Source organism: Peromyscus maniculatus, chromosome X (genome assembly GCF_049852395.1).
Source record: "Peromyscus maniculatus bairdii isolate BWxNUB_F1_BW_parent chromosome X, HU_Pman_BW_mat_3.1, whole genome shotgun sequence".
In the NCBI taxonomy this organism is placed as follows: Eukaryota; Metazoa; Chordata; class Mammalia; order Rodentia; family Cricetidae; genus Peromyscus; species Peromyscus maniculatus.
The window spans coordinates 83,144,034-83,160,319 of NC_134875.1; the positions used below are offsets into that span (position 1 = coordinate 83,144,034).

The following is a 16,286-nucleotide window of genomic DNA, read 5'->3' on the forward strand; positions in this document are numbered from 1 at the left end:
CATAACATCGGCCCAACGCCCCATATCCTCATAATGGAGCGGGGGTCTTTCATTCCCCCATTTTCTTTTGTACCAAATGAAATCTTTCATTTTAGGATGGAGAATAAGGGGTTAGCTCTATCTCTGACTGTCTGAGCCTCTGATATTGTTTGGTTAGGATCAAAGCCTGGGCAACAGAAACCTTATCCTTGATGAATTGCACCAATCTGTTGAGGATGTATGACCCAAACAATAAAATGAGCAGGAGGACGATTAGGGGGCCCATAATGGTGGAGACAAGGGTCATAAACCACGGTGACCTTTGGAACTATCTTTTAAATCATTTTTGTTGAGCATGGCTACTTGGAGCTGTCTGAATTGGCCGGTCTCCATAAGGGCTGCAGTCCCTGTATCTACCCCAGCAGCTATTTTGTTTATGGTAATTTTTTCCAGTAACAGGGCCAGCGTCAGGGAAACAGGCTCTCTGGTGATGTCCCTCCTTATGTCAGGAGGACTATTAGGGGGATCAAGGGGACCCCCGGGTGAGTCTTATCTTTAGTGGGTTTGGAGAGCGTTGAACTAGATGTCTCGGTGCCCTCAGCTTCGTCGGGTTCCTTGGCAGTCTTTACATGTGACGTGTGGACCCAAGCCGCTGTCCCGTCAACCTCGGCTCTAGGTTCCTGGATTGATGGCGTCGGACCTAGACAGAGTCCCCAATCTTGAATGGGTGAGGCATCACCGGGCGGTTCAGTTGCTCCCGGCAGGCAGGGGTTTTTGCACCGTCTTTTGCATCAATTGGAGGGCTAGTGGCAAAAGAGGAGATATCAGAGTAAAGGAAATTTACAATTGGTGGGGGAGCCCCATACATGATCTCGAACGGGGTTAGGCCATGAGGCCCAGGAGTGTTCCGGGCTCGGTAAAGGGCTAGGGGGAGTAGGAGCACCCAATCTCTAGTGCCAGTTGCAAGCGTTAATTTGGTTAAAGTCTCCTTAATGGTTTTATTTGCACGTTCTACCTGTCCTGAGCTCTGGGGGCTGTATGCACAATGAAGTTTCCAATCGATCCCCCGTAGCCTGGCCACCTCCTGACTTACCTGGGAGACGAAGGCGGGCCCATTGTCTGACCCCAATATCTGGGGTATTCCATACCTGGGAAAGATGTCATCTAGGAGTTTTTTTTGTTACCACGTTAGCGGTCTTTTTTTCTTGGTAGGCAAGGCCTCTGTCCATCTATGATGTAAGCGTGTCGCTCGGGGCTTTATTTCGCCCCCATTTTCTTTGTTAGTTCCTGGTCCTCCGGGCTTCCGCCATCCGGAGGGCCTGGGTCAGCGCGATCAGCTCTGCCTTTTGGGCCGATGTTCCAGGTGGCAGTGGTGAGGTCCAAACTATCTCCGATTCGGTGGTGACGGCTGCTCCAGTCCTCCGTTCTCTTTCTTGGAGGAAGCTGTTCCCATCCATGAACCAGGCAGCAGGGTTGCGGGGTTGAGGGAGACAACTGGTCTACACACCATTCGATCTGAGGGCTGCTGGACCAGAGCTTTTACCGCATGGGAGGATAACACAGTTAATGGCTGTCCCAAAGTCAGTTTCCCTGCATCCTTGAGCAAAACAGCAATGGCTACCACATGTAGACAGGGGGGCGGGCCATCCTGCAGCTACCGGGCTTTCATGGCCCCAGTCTCTGTATCAACATTTCTTTTGCAAAGCCTGAGTTCTCGTCCACGAACAGTTTAAAGGGCTAGGACTTGTAGGGGGCTCCCTTTGGGTCCTGTCCAGATGTCAGCTGAACCTTTTTTTTTTTTTTTTTTTTTCGGTGGTCCTTTGATACCTCCTGTTACCTGTGGCCCCCTGGACCAAAGCTGTGCGGTCATTGAGAGAGCCTCCGGTATGGGTCAGGACTGAATGTTGAGCCCCGGTGTCCACTAGGAAGGTCACTGGCTGCCCCCTAATCTTGAGAGTTATCCTAGGTCGGGGGGAGGGGGTCTCCTGGCCTTGACCTCCCCAATCTTCCAGATTGAGGACCCTTGGCTTAGGTCTCCGAGACCCTTGAGGCTTTTTTTGATCAGTCACGAGCCCAATGTCCTCTCTGTTTACAGTAAGCACTTTGTCTTTGTCAAGCAGTGTTCTTTTTTTGATCTCCCGTCCTAACTTCCTAACTCCCTCTCTGACCTGTCCCTGAGACATTACAGTGGCCAGGACTTTTTTTGTTTGTTTTTCCTCTCCCTCCGTGTCTCTCTAAGTCCTTTTTTTAAAAACGCGCTGCCGGCGTCTCTTTCTGGTAACCTGAGCCCAATCGGTAGGGGGTTAGAGCCCCTGGAGACCCGCTAAGAGCAACTGGCCAGAGATGTAGGTGTTCCCTACCTTCGCTGCTTTGTCCCGCCTTCCTCGTAGGCGACCGGCAATTGGGGAGGAAGCAGGAACTCATCCTCCGCTGTTTGGGGGCCGCTGCAGGAGCCGCCGGTCCCTCCGGCGCTGTCGGGGGGGTTGTAACACTCGGGGCGGGGTGACTCGGCGTCCATGGGTGACGCCGCCCCCTAGTCACCTTTCCCATATTGGGCCGGAGCCGGTCGTGGCACATCGCTGTGGGTCGCCGGCCAGGGGGCGGTCCCTCGCCGACCCCATCCCCGGCCCCGCCTGCGTGTCCCTGCCACATCCCGTGTCCGCCTGCGCCGCCGCTGCCGACTGTGCCGCTCGGCCGCCCATCGCGCTATCCACCGCCCCTCCGAGCGAGCGGCTGTGGGGCGTTGCCGGGACCGAGGCCGCCTGCGCCGCCGCTGGCTCCCCGCCGCCCGGGTCCGGCTGGTCGCCGGCCCCGCCCCTGGCCCCGCCTGTGTCGCCGCGGGCCTCCGCCGCCCGGGTCCCGGCCAGCCGCGCCGGGGGCCGCCGCGCGCGCGCGCGCGCCGCCGGAGGGCAGGTCCGAGCCCGAGTAGGCGCGGGTGCGGCCGTTGGTGGCGGGGCCACTCTGCTTGGTGCCCATGTCCGCGCCGCCCCGGGCCTCCGCGATCAGATTCCCCTGGTCTGCACCAGCTCCAAGTCCGCTGTTAGGCGCCACGCGGAAAACCACGGCCCGGCGGGGCGGACTCCTCCGCCCGCACGGGAGACATGGACAGCCGGGGAGAGCGGGGAGTGAGGGGAGCCCCCCCCAGCGCCGTCCCGGACCCCCGCGACCGCGCCGCGGCCGCGCGGACGGGAGGAGGCGCGGGGAGCTCCGGCACCCGCCGCCGCCACCGCCATCACCGCTGACGGCCTGCGGGGACTGGGCAGGGGGCGTCCCGGCGCCCTAGCTTCCCGGCAGCCCTGCCTGCGCGTTTCCTTTTCCCGCACCCGCCTGCAAGCCTGCCCGCGCGCCCGCCTGCGCCGGAGCAGCGGCCCGCGGGGAGAGGAAAAGACTTGCTGGTGTGGGGTTAGGGAGGAACAGGGAGTGGGAGGGATCCGCCGATCTGGCTTCCTCGGCTCCGGGATTCGGCGAGCGCTGCTGCCGCCGGGGGGCTGAGGGGAAGAGAAACGGCTTAACCCATGGGGGAGGTTCTGTTGTCAGGAGTCTCCACATGGCAATGTATGGGACCTGGTCCGGGTGGCCATGGGGACTGGAAGCAAAAACTTTTTTTTTCCACCTGTGAAATAAGACTGAGGTTAAAGGTTTCCTGACGAGGCCATCCTACATCCATTTTAACCCAATCGGCCTCGCAAAGAGTGATCTATTTTTTTTTTTCTTGATTACGACTCCTTTGTTGTTGGCTCGTGTCTTTCTTTACGTCTGACCAGTGTTTAAGCATGAGGCTCAAGGGGGTGATGACAGTCTGTCCTATGGCTGTTTTTAAGAGGAGAACGGTTAAACAGAAAACAAAAAAAAAACGACAGACCAATATAAATAAGACTAAAACTCGCTGCGCGGCTTCGGTTCCAAACCGAAAGCAAAACCAGAAAAACCGTGCCCCCAGAGGGGTCTTCAGACCGTGCCACAGAGGGCACTTCAGATGAACCGTGGAACGTCTTCCAGGTTCCCAGATTCCCCTAGGACGTCTCCCAGGGTTCAGTGGCGAAGTCCAGACCCGTCGGTCCCCCCTTTCAGATCCACTGACACAGACAGATTATCAGACGCAGGCGCGGAGACAAACAAACAACATTTAACACTCAGACAAACAGACAACCCTCAGACTGGACAGGGATGACATAAATCAAGGCCGGCCGGCTTACCTCCTGATGGTGGGTCGGTGGTCCCAGGGAGGGGTCTCAATCCCCGTACGGGCCACCAAATGAAAGACCCCCGGCTGAGATCTTTCTCCGGGAGAGACCCCAAACCCAAGGAACACACCGAAACCACAGATCAGATGCAAAAGCAAGAGGGTTTATTTAGACCAGGTACCTGGGGCGAAGTCTCTTGGAGGACTTGCGCGCTTTCCTAGGGCAAGGGGGACTTTTTATGGGATCCCAGGGGCAGAGGCGCGGTTACAGAAGCGAGAAGCATAGTTACAGGGTCCCTATTGGTTGTTTCAAAGAAGGCCAGGGTGAACTTGGGGTCATATGTGTGTGGCTGATTTGGCCTTGTCCAGGCCAGCTGCTTATTCCTCAAGGCCAGGGGCCCGCCATAAAATATCAACTGTCTTACTCCCAAGGCTGCTGACCACAGTTATCTCTCTCAAGGCTGGCCATAGCTATCTCTGTCAAGGCCGGGTAGCTGGCTATGGCTGTGAACTCCTGTTTTTCTGATTCCTGCAGAATGGCGTTTCTAAGGCCAAGTTATTGGGGGGGCATAACATCGGCCCAACGCCCCATATCCTCATAATGGAGCGGGGGTCTTTCATTCAAAGCCAACTGGAGTTTCATAGTGAGTTCTGATGCCACCAAAGTCCAACTTGGTGAACCAATGAGTTTTATTGGAATTACTTATAGAAGTGTGGGTGAGGGTTACTTACAGGAGCAGAAATAACTCAAAGACAGCTGCATCACCAAAGCCCATCCCAGCTTGAATGGCAAAAAGCTGCGAACCTAGAACACACTGTGCACTCTGCGGGCAGCTCAGCAGGTTGAAGAGTCTCCCCTCCAATTGAATCAGCTATGCTGGTTTCTGCTTCTTCTAGACAGTTGATGGGTCTCAGAATCTTCTTTGTAGTTTGGTTTGTCTGAGATTCCTTTTGATTGCAGTTTGATTGTCTGAGAGTAACTCTCAGTATTTATTGCTTACTCTGGGAGTGAGGGGCCTAATGAATCTGGTCAGTTTCAGGGACTTCCTGAAGCTAGTTAGAATTGTTTACCTTGTAGCTTAAAGTGCTTCCCTTCAGTTGGAATATTTCAGTCTGGGAGGAAACTGCTATACAACATCTATCCTGGGTTCCAGAGTGAGACTCTGCCTGAACTACCCCCCCCCAATAAAAAGATCATAGAGGCTTATCAGAAGAAGATACACTATTTTTGAGTGTTTGCTTTTGTGTCAGTCACCCTGGTGGGTATTTGTTGACTTCAATTCAGCAAGTCAGAATGAACTTATATGATTTCCTGCCCATCCAACCTACACGAAATAAGCAGTTCTTTTTATGTTGTGGTGACAATGAAGAGCTGGGATGGACCCTCTCTCCTAAACATGCTTTCAGTACCAAGGTTGCTGATGCCATGCACATATACAAAGAAAGTATGGAATAATGGGACTTTCTGGGAGAGCAAACAAGGTCCCTAAATTTCTTCTGAAAAGCTTGAGAGAACAGGGTAAGGAGAGTAGACTGAGGTTTTGATATGTATGATTGGGGGTAAGGCTGGGGTTACATTCTCACGAGCATCAAAGGAAGGAGCCCTTGGGATTTCTCGATTAGGAGAAGTGGATGCATTTCCCTATTTTCCTGCTAAGTTTAGTACATGATTTTTAAAACATCTTTTCCACTCATATCCAGCATGGGTTCTTGGAGAAACCAGCAATATGAAAATATCTGTGGACACGGATATCAAACCCCAAGATAGAAAAAAAAAGTTGTTTTCAACAAAAGACTTAGGAAATGGGCAGCTAAACAAGACAGACAACTTTTAAAGATAACAGTCACTCTGTTCCTGCCACATACCATATGAAAAAAATTGAGGGCCCCTACCCCTGTCAACAAGGAATTGAGTAAGAAGCCCAGACAGTATTCTTGCCCAGCTTAAACAAAACAGGCACTATTTCACCTTTCCACTGCCAGCGTGTTAGTGAAGGACAAGGAGGCATCTGGGACTTTCCTCTCAGTGGAATTGAGCCCTCTTATAATGGGGGACATATGGTAAGTATGAACTTCCATCCCCACCTGATGATGGGGCACCCCCTCTTCTTCAGCAAATGCTGTTAGAAGCAGCCTAGTCAAGAGTTTGATCACTGAGTGCTAATCCAAGGTCAGCAGAGTCCACATCAGAAATGGTAACAAAGTGACCCTTTCCCACTCTAGGGTGGAAAGCCTAGTGGGGAGCTTCACCCTCATTCAGCAGAAACCGGACACTCCTGCTATGTATCAAGGAAGGCTGAATGGGGGAGCTATAGTTCATCCCCAGAAAGCAGTAAGGCAACATCTCCTTCCCCCTAGTGGTATATTATCAGAAAAGGCCTACTGGGATGGATTTAATAAGTTCCCCATTATTGCAACATATTACCCCACATGTCTAGGATACCAGTGAAAATCAATTGTTAGACCAAGAACCAGGAAGTTCTCAACTTGAATGGGCAAAACTAATTAACAGAGTCAGCAGAGATAAGGCATATGCTGGCATTAAATAAAAAAATCTTGTAGAGAAACTATTAAAATGCTTCAAGTAATTATGAATACCCCAGAAACAAATGAAAAAAATAAAATACCTGAGCAAAGAAATGGAAAGCATAAAGGAAATTTTAGAAATAAAAACCCAGCCTCGACTCGGGTTCAGGTCCATCAGCACAAGGAAAAATTCTGACCACCAAGTGGATTGCACTCAGATGGCCTCAAATAGCTCAGGCCATCTTTATTTATACTTACATAAACAGCCTTATTATTGGCTTCTAATTTTGACTTTAAGAAATACATCATGGTCATTATGAAAGCCCCCATTGTTCCCCTTTATGCGCCCCCCAATACACCTTCCCACCCCCTCATAACCTTATCCTAGACACAGAGCTCAGCGTTTTTGCAGGCTTTACTAAGTATCGAGACAGACACATCCTGCTCTGCAGCACTTACGTCAGCTGGCGGCTACCTGTGGTTACAAAGTTCAAAATAATGACATGGGCACAATGCTTCAAGGACAACAGTATTCAATCCCAGACAATTCTTTCATGTCTGCAAGATATGTTTTTATACAGTTCCTTTTTCTACAAGAGGGTCCCATGTCTCAATCTCTCTGTAAAAGGCAGACTTTGTCCCAGGAAAGGCGCAAAGCTACGCAGAGAAACCCTGTCTCAAAAAAAAAAAAAAAAAAAAAAAAAGGCAGACTTTTCTAAGGCACTCTTTTCCCATCCCACTATACTATATTTCTTCCACCAATATAAGCTTCTGTGTGTGGTAAAGATGGATCTATCCATCCCATATTTTCCATTGCATTATTCCCATCAGAATATACTAGATCTTATCATTGATTCTATATGATTGGTGTCCAGGGAACTTAACCTCAACAGTTGGCACTATGTGTATTCCTGAGGCTTTTTCCCTATTCTGTGTATGCATGCCTTACTCTCCTCTCCAGAACTGTGGGACATGGTTAATGTTCCAAGTGTTGTTTTCTCATATGTATCTAACTGTCCCTATTGAGTCAGAAAAGCTCCTAAGATTAGGATTTGTAGTTAGTAATTCCGGATAAGAGATTTAAGAAGCATTACCCCCCTGCTGAATCATAGGGGAAAATATTTGAAAAGAAACAGAATTTCCAGGGAAAATTAGAGCTGTTTCATGTGTGACTGACAAAGCTAAAAACCGCCCAAAGAACCACCAATATGGTTTTACTGGTCCTTGCCAAGTGAGAGTCTGTTTCCACAGGTGTCTTGCCCCGTGGGAAACCCATTGGACAGGCAGTCATATGCTGATCCGAGTCTAGGCTGCCTGGCTCCCCACAGTAATCAGTATGAAGCAGTGGAATATGAAGCACAGAGGTTAGAAGCATTGAACTTGAACAGTGAACTCCAGAAATTACCACACCTAAACAACAGAGACTTAGACCACAAAAGTAAATAGGGCTTCAAGGGCATGTAGGGCTATAAACATGGCCACAATGCTTTTATTATTTCGAATATTAAGTATTTTATCTTAATACTGTCAGTGTTCAAAAACATCTCTGATTATCCAGTAATGTTTTGTTGCAGTTGATTTGTTGAATTCCAGACATAATTCAAGTCCACATATTGTACTTGGATGCTATATTTCTCTAAGTGCTTTTTAAATGTCTATACTGTCTCTTCCTAATACTGGTTTGTCCTGTAGAGTTCACATTCTTCATTTTGCTGAGTGCACCCTCGTGATGTTATTTAAACATGTTCTACTTTCCTTTGTATTGCCTATAAATTGGTAGTTATCACCACAGATTTGGTAGATCTGCATTCAATTTTTAAAGCAGGTTCAGAGGTAGTTATATCATACCAGAAAGCATGTAATGTGTGGCTGTTAACCTTTTCTCTTATGTGGAGAGTCAAACCCCCAAGCTTTGTACATACTGGGCAAGTGCTATACCACTGAGCTGCATATCCAGCCCATGACTGTTGTTCTTTTTGTCATATTAAGGTTAATCCTATCTGGGCTTGGTGGTGTGTACCTGTAATCTCAGCATTGGGAGATGGAACTAGGACAATCGTGGACTTAAATCTGATCTTGGCTACATAGTGAGTTCAAAGCCAGCCTGAGCTACATACACCATTTCAGAAAAATAATGGCTAGAGATGTTGTTCAGTGGTGAAGCACTTACATAAGATGCAAAAGCCCCTGGGTTCTATCACCAGCATTAAACAACAACAAAAAGATTAATTAGATTTTTTTCACCTATGCTAGCTTTTCTTCTAATGATTTTAGGAGCTAACACTGGTCACTGCCCAGATCTATATATAGAGAAAGGGTCAAATATTTTTCCCATTTCTAAATATCAAGCTTTTTCATGGGCAGTGTTGTCTGTGAATTCTCCTAGGTACATTCTATTCATACAGATGTAAATATAGACATATATGTGGATATTTATAGCCCTGTATACCCAATGTTAGCATAGTAGATACATTGTTCTACACACTTTTTTCCATCAATACTGTATGTCTTAAAGATCACTACATATATATTCCAAGTACCTACTGCTTCATTAAAAAAAAAAGACCTCAATACCCAGTGGCTTGAGCAGGAGCATAACATAACAAAATGGGGAACTTTAAAGTATCTTTAACAGTTCTTGGATTGCCTGGTCTTGACTAAGCAGTTCTTGCTCAAGGTCTGTCATTCAGTTTTTGTCAGACATCGACCCAGGGATGAAGTCAGCCAAGGTTTGCTCACTTATATATTCAGGAGTAGATACTGGCTGCTGACAACAAATTCAACCTCCTTGCCTACAGCTCTAATACCTTCAGATGATGCCCCCGTGTCCTTTCCTCACAGCATGATATGTCACAAAAGAAGACAGGGTGGAAACTATTTTCTTTTATGACCTAGTCTCCGAAATTACTCATTCCCTCTTTTACCTTAGTCACAAGCATACCTGGTGTCCTGGTGCTTTGGTTTGGTTTGGTTTTTGTGTCAACTTGACCTAGGCTAGAGTTACTGGGAAAAGGAACCTCAGTTGAGAAGAGGCCTCCATCAGACTGCCTGTAGGCAAGTCTATAGGGCATTTTACTGATTAAAGACTGATGTGGAAGGGCCCAGCTCACTGTGGACAGTGTCACCTCTGGGCAGTCCTCGGTTCTATAAGAAAGTAGGCTGGGCAAGCCATGGGGAGCAGCCCAGTAAATGACATGCCTCCCTGGTCTCTGTTTCAGTTCCTGTCTTGATTTCCCTCAATGATGAATTATTACCTGAAAATCTAAGATGAAATAAAGCCTTTCCTCCCCAAGCTGCTTTTGGTCATGGTCTTTATGACAGCAACAGAAGCCTTCGACAGCTGGATGTAAAGGGGGAGAGGAGAGAGGTGTAAGATACATTGTAAGAAGAGCATATTGAATGGAAAGTTGTTACAACCATTCTGGAAAGTACAGTCTGATACTACATAAATCTACCTTACATTTCCCTTTTGGTCTTTACTTTTTATTAGTATATATTAATTATTATACACAGCAGATTTCATTTGATGTGTTCATACATGTATATAATGTATTTTGATTATATGCAACCCAATGCCTGTTACCTTCCCTTTTCCCACTCCTGCTAATCCCATTCCTTTTCCCAGCTAGTCCCTGTTATTCTTCCATGTCTTTTTTTTTTTTTTTTTTTTTTTTGGTTTTTTGAAACAGGGTTTCTCTGTGTAGCTTTGCGCCTTTCCTGGAACTCGCTTTGGAGACCAGGCTGGCCTCGAACTCACAGAGATCCGCCTGCCTCTGCCTCCCGAGTGCTGGGATTAAAGGCGTGCGCCACCACCGCCCGGCTCTTCCATGTCTTTTTATTTTGAGACAGGGTTTCATTATCCAGTCCTGGCTGGTCTGGAACTTTCTGTGTAGACAAGACTGGTCTTGAACTTACAGCGATCTCCCTATCTCTGCTTCCCAAATGCTGGCATTCAAGGTGTGTGTACTACACCCAACTCTTCCATGTCTTTTTGTTAATGACTCAATAAATTACATTAGAGTTGTTTGCAGGAGCATTGGTACCTACCTTTTATTTTCTTAATAGATGTGTAAAATTGTATTATTTAAATATATTAATCTATTTGACCACTCTCCTAATGATGGACTTTTGGATATTTTCTAGTCACTCACTATAACAGTGCTTGTAGTAAATTTCTTAACTGAAATTGCTTCATATATATGGAAAAATTTTATTCTACAGTTAGTTCACAAGCTGAATTGACTGATAGAACAAAATATGTAGGCATTTTAAACTAGACTTAGTGGTACATGTCTATAAAACTGGCACTTGGTCGGGAGTGGATCTCTGTGAGTTCAAGGCCAGCCTGGGCTACCAAGTGAGTTCCAGGAAAGACACAAAGCTAAAGAGAGAAACCCTGTCTCGACAAAACAACAATAACAACAACAACAAAACCCCAAAAAACAAAAAACTGGCACTTGGGAGGTGGAGGCAGGAGAATCAGGAGTTCAAAGTCATCCTTGGCTATGACGCTTATCTGGGCTACATGAAACTCTTATTTTGTCCTCTGCCCAATACATGTAGATATACATGTACATGAATATATATATATATCTATATATATGTGTGTGTGTGTGTGTGTGTGTGTATGTATATGTATATATGTATATACACACACATACATACATACATACACGCACATATTTATTTTAAGTGTTCAATTGTGCAATTCAGTAGCTTTTCATTTTCTCAAAAGTATTGTGCATCTTTTTGTTGTTGTTGTTTTGTTTTTGTTTTTTGAGACAGGGTTTCTCTGTGTAGCTTTAGAGCCTGTCCTGGAACTCTCTGTAGACCAGGCTGGCCTTGAACTCACAGAGATCCTCCTGCCTCTGCCTCCAGAGAGCTGGAATTAAAGGTGTGTGCTGTGGGATGGTCTGTATGTCAAATTGCTCTGATTCGTCAATAAATAAAACATTGATTGGCCAGTGGCTAGGCAGGAAGTATAGGCGGGACTAACAGAGAGGAGAAAAGAAAGAACAGGAAGGCAGAAGGAGTCACTGCCAGCCGCCGCCAGGACAAGCAGCATATGAAGATGCCGGTAAGCCACAAGCCATGAGGCAAGGTATAGATTTATGGAAATGGATTAATTTAAGATATAAGAACAGTTAGCAAGAAGCCTGCCATGGCCATACAGTTTGTAAGCAATATAAGTCTCTGTATTTACTTGATTGGGTCTGAGCGGCTGTGGGATTGGTGGGTGACAGAGATTTGTCCTGACTGTGGGCCAGGCAGGAAAACTCTAGCTACAGGTGTGTGCTACCACCACCCAGCACATTACATTTTTATTAACCCCAAAAGAAACTCTACGTCCTTTATCCATCAACTCCCAATCCCTGTATCTACCCAGCCCTAGTCAACTATGAGTCCACTTACTAGTGTTTGAGACATTTTCTCTAAAATGAATCATACACTTCGTGGTCCTATGTGACAAGCATCTCTCATTTAGTGTACTATTTTAAAGTTTGCCTTCCATGTTGTAGCATGTGTCAGTACATCATTTCATTAGTGCCAAATACTGCCTGTATGGCTAGAGTGCATTTTATGTATTCATCACTTGGTGAGCACTTGGGTCAAGTTTTGTGAATAATGCTAGTGTAAATATCTGTATATAGGTTATTGCAGACATGTTTTCATTTCTCTTGGTGTATAACCAAGAGAGGAAATGCTGAGCCGCATGGTGACTCTGTTTTTACCCATTGTCAGAACTGCCAGGCTCTTTCCAATATTTGCAAATAGATCTCCAGAGGCATTGTTCCAATTTTCACTCCCACAAGGGACTGTTTAAGTGAAAAGTCACATTAATTTGGGGGCCTTTTACAGCTTGATATAATAAAGTGTTAACTTAATATAATGTTTATTTTTTCTTGTTATATGTGAAGTTGACTGCCTTCTATATTTATGGGGTACCAATGTTTATTTTGCCCAATTTTCTGTTGTTGTTTTTTACTTTATCCATTTGGAGTTCTTTATTTCTTTATCAGAATTGGCCCATGAATTACAAATACTTTCCCTGGTTTTTAATTTGTCCTATACTTTGCATAGTGTGTTTTCAGTAAGAACTCTTTATTTTGATATGTGTGAACCGATTGAACTCCACTTTCGTGGCTTCTGGTGATGTCGCATAGTTAGGCATTCTTCTGTCTGACAGTATGAGCTAATTTCCCATGTGTATTTTAGCACTTTAATATTTGTGTCTTCACATATTTAGAATTGTAAGATACAGACTTTCAGGCACTGGTCCAACTTTTTCCAGATAGCTACTTGATGCTTTTGACATCATTTAATAACTAATCTACAGTCATCATATACTAAATTCCCAATTACAGGTAAAGTTTCTGTATCTCTAAGTTGATTTGTGTAACAGTAATTGTATAAGAATCATGTATCTGTCTTCTTTCAACACAAATTCTAATGTCATTGGTTCTTAAAATACAGTATGGTTTCAGAACTTGGAATAGTTAAATCTTTTGTAATTTCAGCTGTGTTAAATCTTGAGATGTGGTAAAAGAATGCAGTGTCAAAGCAGAGCTAAATTACAAAATTTGTGCCTAAGACATTTGAATTTCAAGATTGACTCTTAATTACAGTTTGATAAGAGTTTTTAGTATATAGTTTTCTATTAAAGGAGGCCAAAACGGGCCTATCCATTATAACCCTAAAAGGACGTAATTTTCCCATCTTTAATGTACATCCATCTTTGAAACTCCAGAGGACCTGACTGGGATACTGAATTGTATGAAGAAGGGGGTGCTACTGTCAGGGAGCTTCTTGGGGAACTCTACGGTAAAGTCGGTGAACTTCGGCACTGGGGTCTGATCCGATCCATCTCTGGGCTCCTACGGAAGAAGGTGGAAGCACTTGACGAGGTACGAAGAAGATCTATATGGGGACACTTGGGAAGTGACCTCGGGGCTGGGAGGAGAGCACAAAGACAGGGCACTTGTCTAGTGTCCCTGGGAGCCTCAGTTCAAGCCTTCGCACAGCCATGGGGAAAACCTTGATTTTCCTAATTGTTTTTCAAGCAACCACAACTTCTAATTGTTTTCAATCACACATAAAGTTTCTGATACTCAGCTTTTTATTTGTGAATGGCAAGTATATGTTACTGAATGATAAGAACTACAGACTTTAGAGGTGTAATAAACCATAAGAGTTTGAGATCTTACACTAGGCTGAAAGTCCCTGCCTTCCAGAAAGTGCAAGTGCCTCATGGTTTCTTCCTGGAAGTCTGTCTTCTGATCATATTTCATAAGAAGGAGAGCTTGGTGTAAGTTAAGAGGGAGTAAAGTTTTGTGGGCTGAGGATAAAAATGTTTGGAAATCTGAGAAGTTTGGAAAGGGTAAGCTATGCTGCCTCTTTCTAGGCCTGCACAGACCTTCTCTCCTACCAGAAACACCTGACGGTAGGACTTCCTCCAGAGCCTCGAGAGAAGACCATCTCTGCGTGAGTGAGGCCTGGGGTTGGGTTTGGATGGGTTTCTCTGCACCTCTAAGAAATTGTGTGACTTACCACAGTCTCTTGCCCTAATTTGTATAACATCTTATATGCAGAGCTGCAGAACAGGAGACTGACGGGGCACAAGTAAATGAAAGGGAAAGCTTATAGGAAGTAATACTTAATTCTTTTTCTTATTAGCTTTTCCTAAATCCCTTAATTCTACTCATTCTAAAAACACAAACACGCAAGACATCAGGAATTAACAACATACAAGTCAACTGTGGTCTGAAAAGAAATAGAAGAAAATATATGGCTAGAGCATTGGGTTATTATTGATGCAACTCCATGCTGTTGAAGGACTCAAAGGTGTGAAGGTCAAAGTTGAAAGGGGAAATGGGCCCTTACAGAGCCTCCTGAAGTAGCATGTCTGCACAGACACTGCCGTCAGATTGCCACTGGCCCGGTTTGCTGCAGCTTTTGATTAGCAGTAGTCCCCTAGGATAGCCTGGGGCTGGGGCTGGGGGATGGAACACGTACAGTGGAAGTTTAATTCCTACACCTGAGTAGCCACTTACCACTAGCCATTCCAATAAAGCTCATCTGCATGAAGTCTATTTAATTTCAAGTCATGCTAGTGCCAATATTTAAATCTACAAGCAGATTGTATTTGTAAGAAATATTCTTAGAGGGATTCTGACTTCATAAGTGATGAGAAATCAGTCTGATTTCCTATGAAAGAATGATCTGTCAGTTCTACTTCAATAACCAGTGTAATAAAAAGGGTTTTTTTTAATTGATTAATTTTTTTTAAACAGTCTCACTGTGAGCCCCAGACTTGTCCTGAACTTGCAATCTTCTCACATCTTGGTCTCCTAAGTACTAGAATTATAGGTGTGCACTACCATGCCTAGCTAGTGAGTTTATTTTGTAATCAGAGCTCTAGACACAGAGCTTTACAAGGAATAAATTAGAGAGAAGTTAGCAGGGATACCTTGGAGATTTTTGCAGACCACCTCATTCCCAGTTCATATATATGATTTCAGCTGCCTCTGAGGTCCAGTTCAGAGTTCTGAATGGAGACTTAGACATGTCCTAGGACATGTGTCACAGGTTCTATAGATAAAGTCTTAGTTATACTTTGGGAAAATAGTTTGCCTAACTTGCTTGGACAAAGTATCACAGACTGGGTGGTTCAAACAACAGAAATGGACTCTCTGACAGTTTCTCAGTGTCAGAGGGGTTGGTTCCTTCTGAAGGCTGTCAAGGACCTTGTACTAGGCTTCTTGGCTTGTACACAGCTGTTTTCCTCTATGTTTCTTTATATTTTTCCATCCTATCCATGTCTTTGTGTCCAATTTACCCTTTTAATAAGGACACCAGTCACATTAGATCAGGAACTATCTTAATAACTTCATTTTAATCAATTCTGAATATCATATTTTCCATTAAAATCACACTTTGAGGTACTAAAGGTTTGAATTTCAACATATGTTGAAATTTATGTTGAAAGACGCAGTTTAACCTATAATGCCTTGTTTTTAATAAACAGAACCTTGTATCACGAGTAAGATCAGTTTTGTGTCCATAGAGACATTCCAAAAGCCTTGGCACGTTCTTGCAAACTATGCCATGTCAAGACTGGAGAGAGAGCTCAGCAGAGGATGGCATACTGCTCTTCCAGGACCTAAGTTTGTTTCCTAGCTCCCATGTCAGATGAGGCAGCTCATAACCCCTTCACCTTCAGCTTCAGGGGGTGGGGAGTGGTGTGACACCTCTGACCTCCGAGAGCACCTGCACTCGGGGCACGTGCTACCCCCCCCCCACACACACACATAGATACAATTAAAACTAAAATCTTACGTCTATGAGAGAGCCATGGGTATAGCCAGATGTGGTGATGTGTGTCTCTAATTCCAGCACTCAGAGGCCTGAGGCAGGAGAATCAAAAATTGAATGCCAGTCTGGGCTACATAGCAAGATCCTATGTAAAACAAGCAAACAGCCCCCCAAAAATACACAACAGGAAGACCACTCACAGTAACAAACATGACTCTGTGTGTGTATATATATATATATATATATATATAGTCATATATGTATGTGTGTGTGTGTGTTTGTGTGT

The 16,286-nt window shown here is 45.3% G+C and overlaps 2 protein-coding genes across 10 annotated transcripts in view; one reads left to right on the forward strand and one right to left on the reverse strand.

Moving 5' to 3' along the window:
• Positions 1 to 16,286, forward strand: part of Phka1 (phosphorylase kinase regulatory subunit alpha 1) — a 138,798-nt gene that overhangs the window by 94,338 nt on the left and 28,174 nt on the right. For all 9 annotated transcript variants that reach the window (XM_076561791.1, XM_076561793.1, XM_076561792.1 and 6 more), the window contains 2 exons: positions 13,437 to 13,593; positions 14,091 to 14,170. In XM_076561791.1, coding sequence (XP_076417906.1) covers positions 13,437 to 13,593; positions 14,091 to 14,170 — 237 coding nt within the window. The remainder of the gene's footprint in view (positions 1 to 13,436; positions 13,594 to 14,090; positions 14,171 to 16,286) is intronic.
• Positions 547 to 7,662, reverse strand: LOC143270926 (uncharacterized). Its single transcript, XM_076562275.1, has 4 exons — positions 7,638 to 7,662; positions 7,148 to 7,163; positions 2,521 to 2,973; positions 547 to 782 (listed from the first exon to the last, which is right to left on the reverse strand). The coding sequence occupies exons 1-4, from the start codon at positions 7,660 to 7,662 to the stop codon at positions 680 to 682; spliced, it is 597 nt and encodes a 198-aa protein (XP_076418390.1). The 3' UTR covers positions 547 to 679.

Excerpts from the sequence above, each read along its gene's own strand:
- LOC143270926 (XM_076562275.1), bottom strand. The coding sequence starts at position 7,662 with ATGTCCCACAGTTCTGGAGAGGAGA. Across the intron at positions 783-2,520 it reads TCCGGCCCAATATGGGAAAG|CCCTCCAATTGATGCAAAAG; the intron begins GTGACTAGGGGG and ends TTTTGCCACTAG.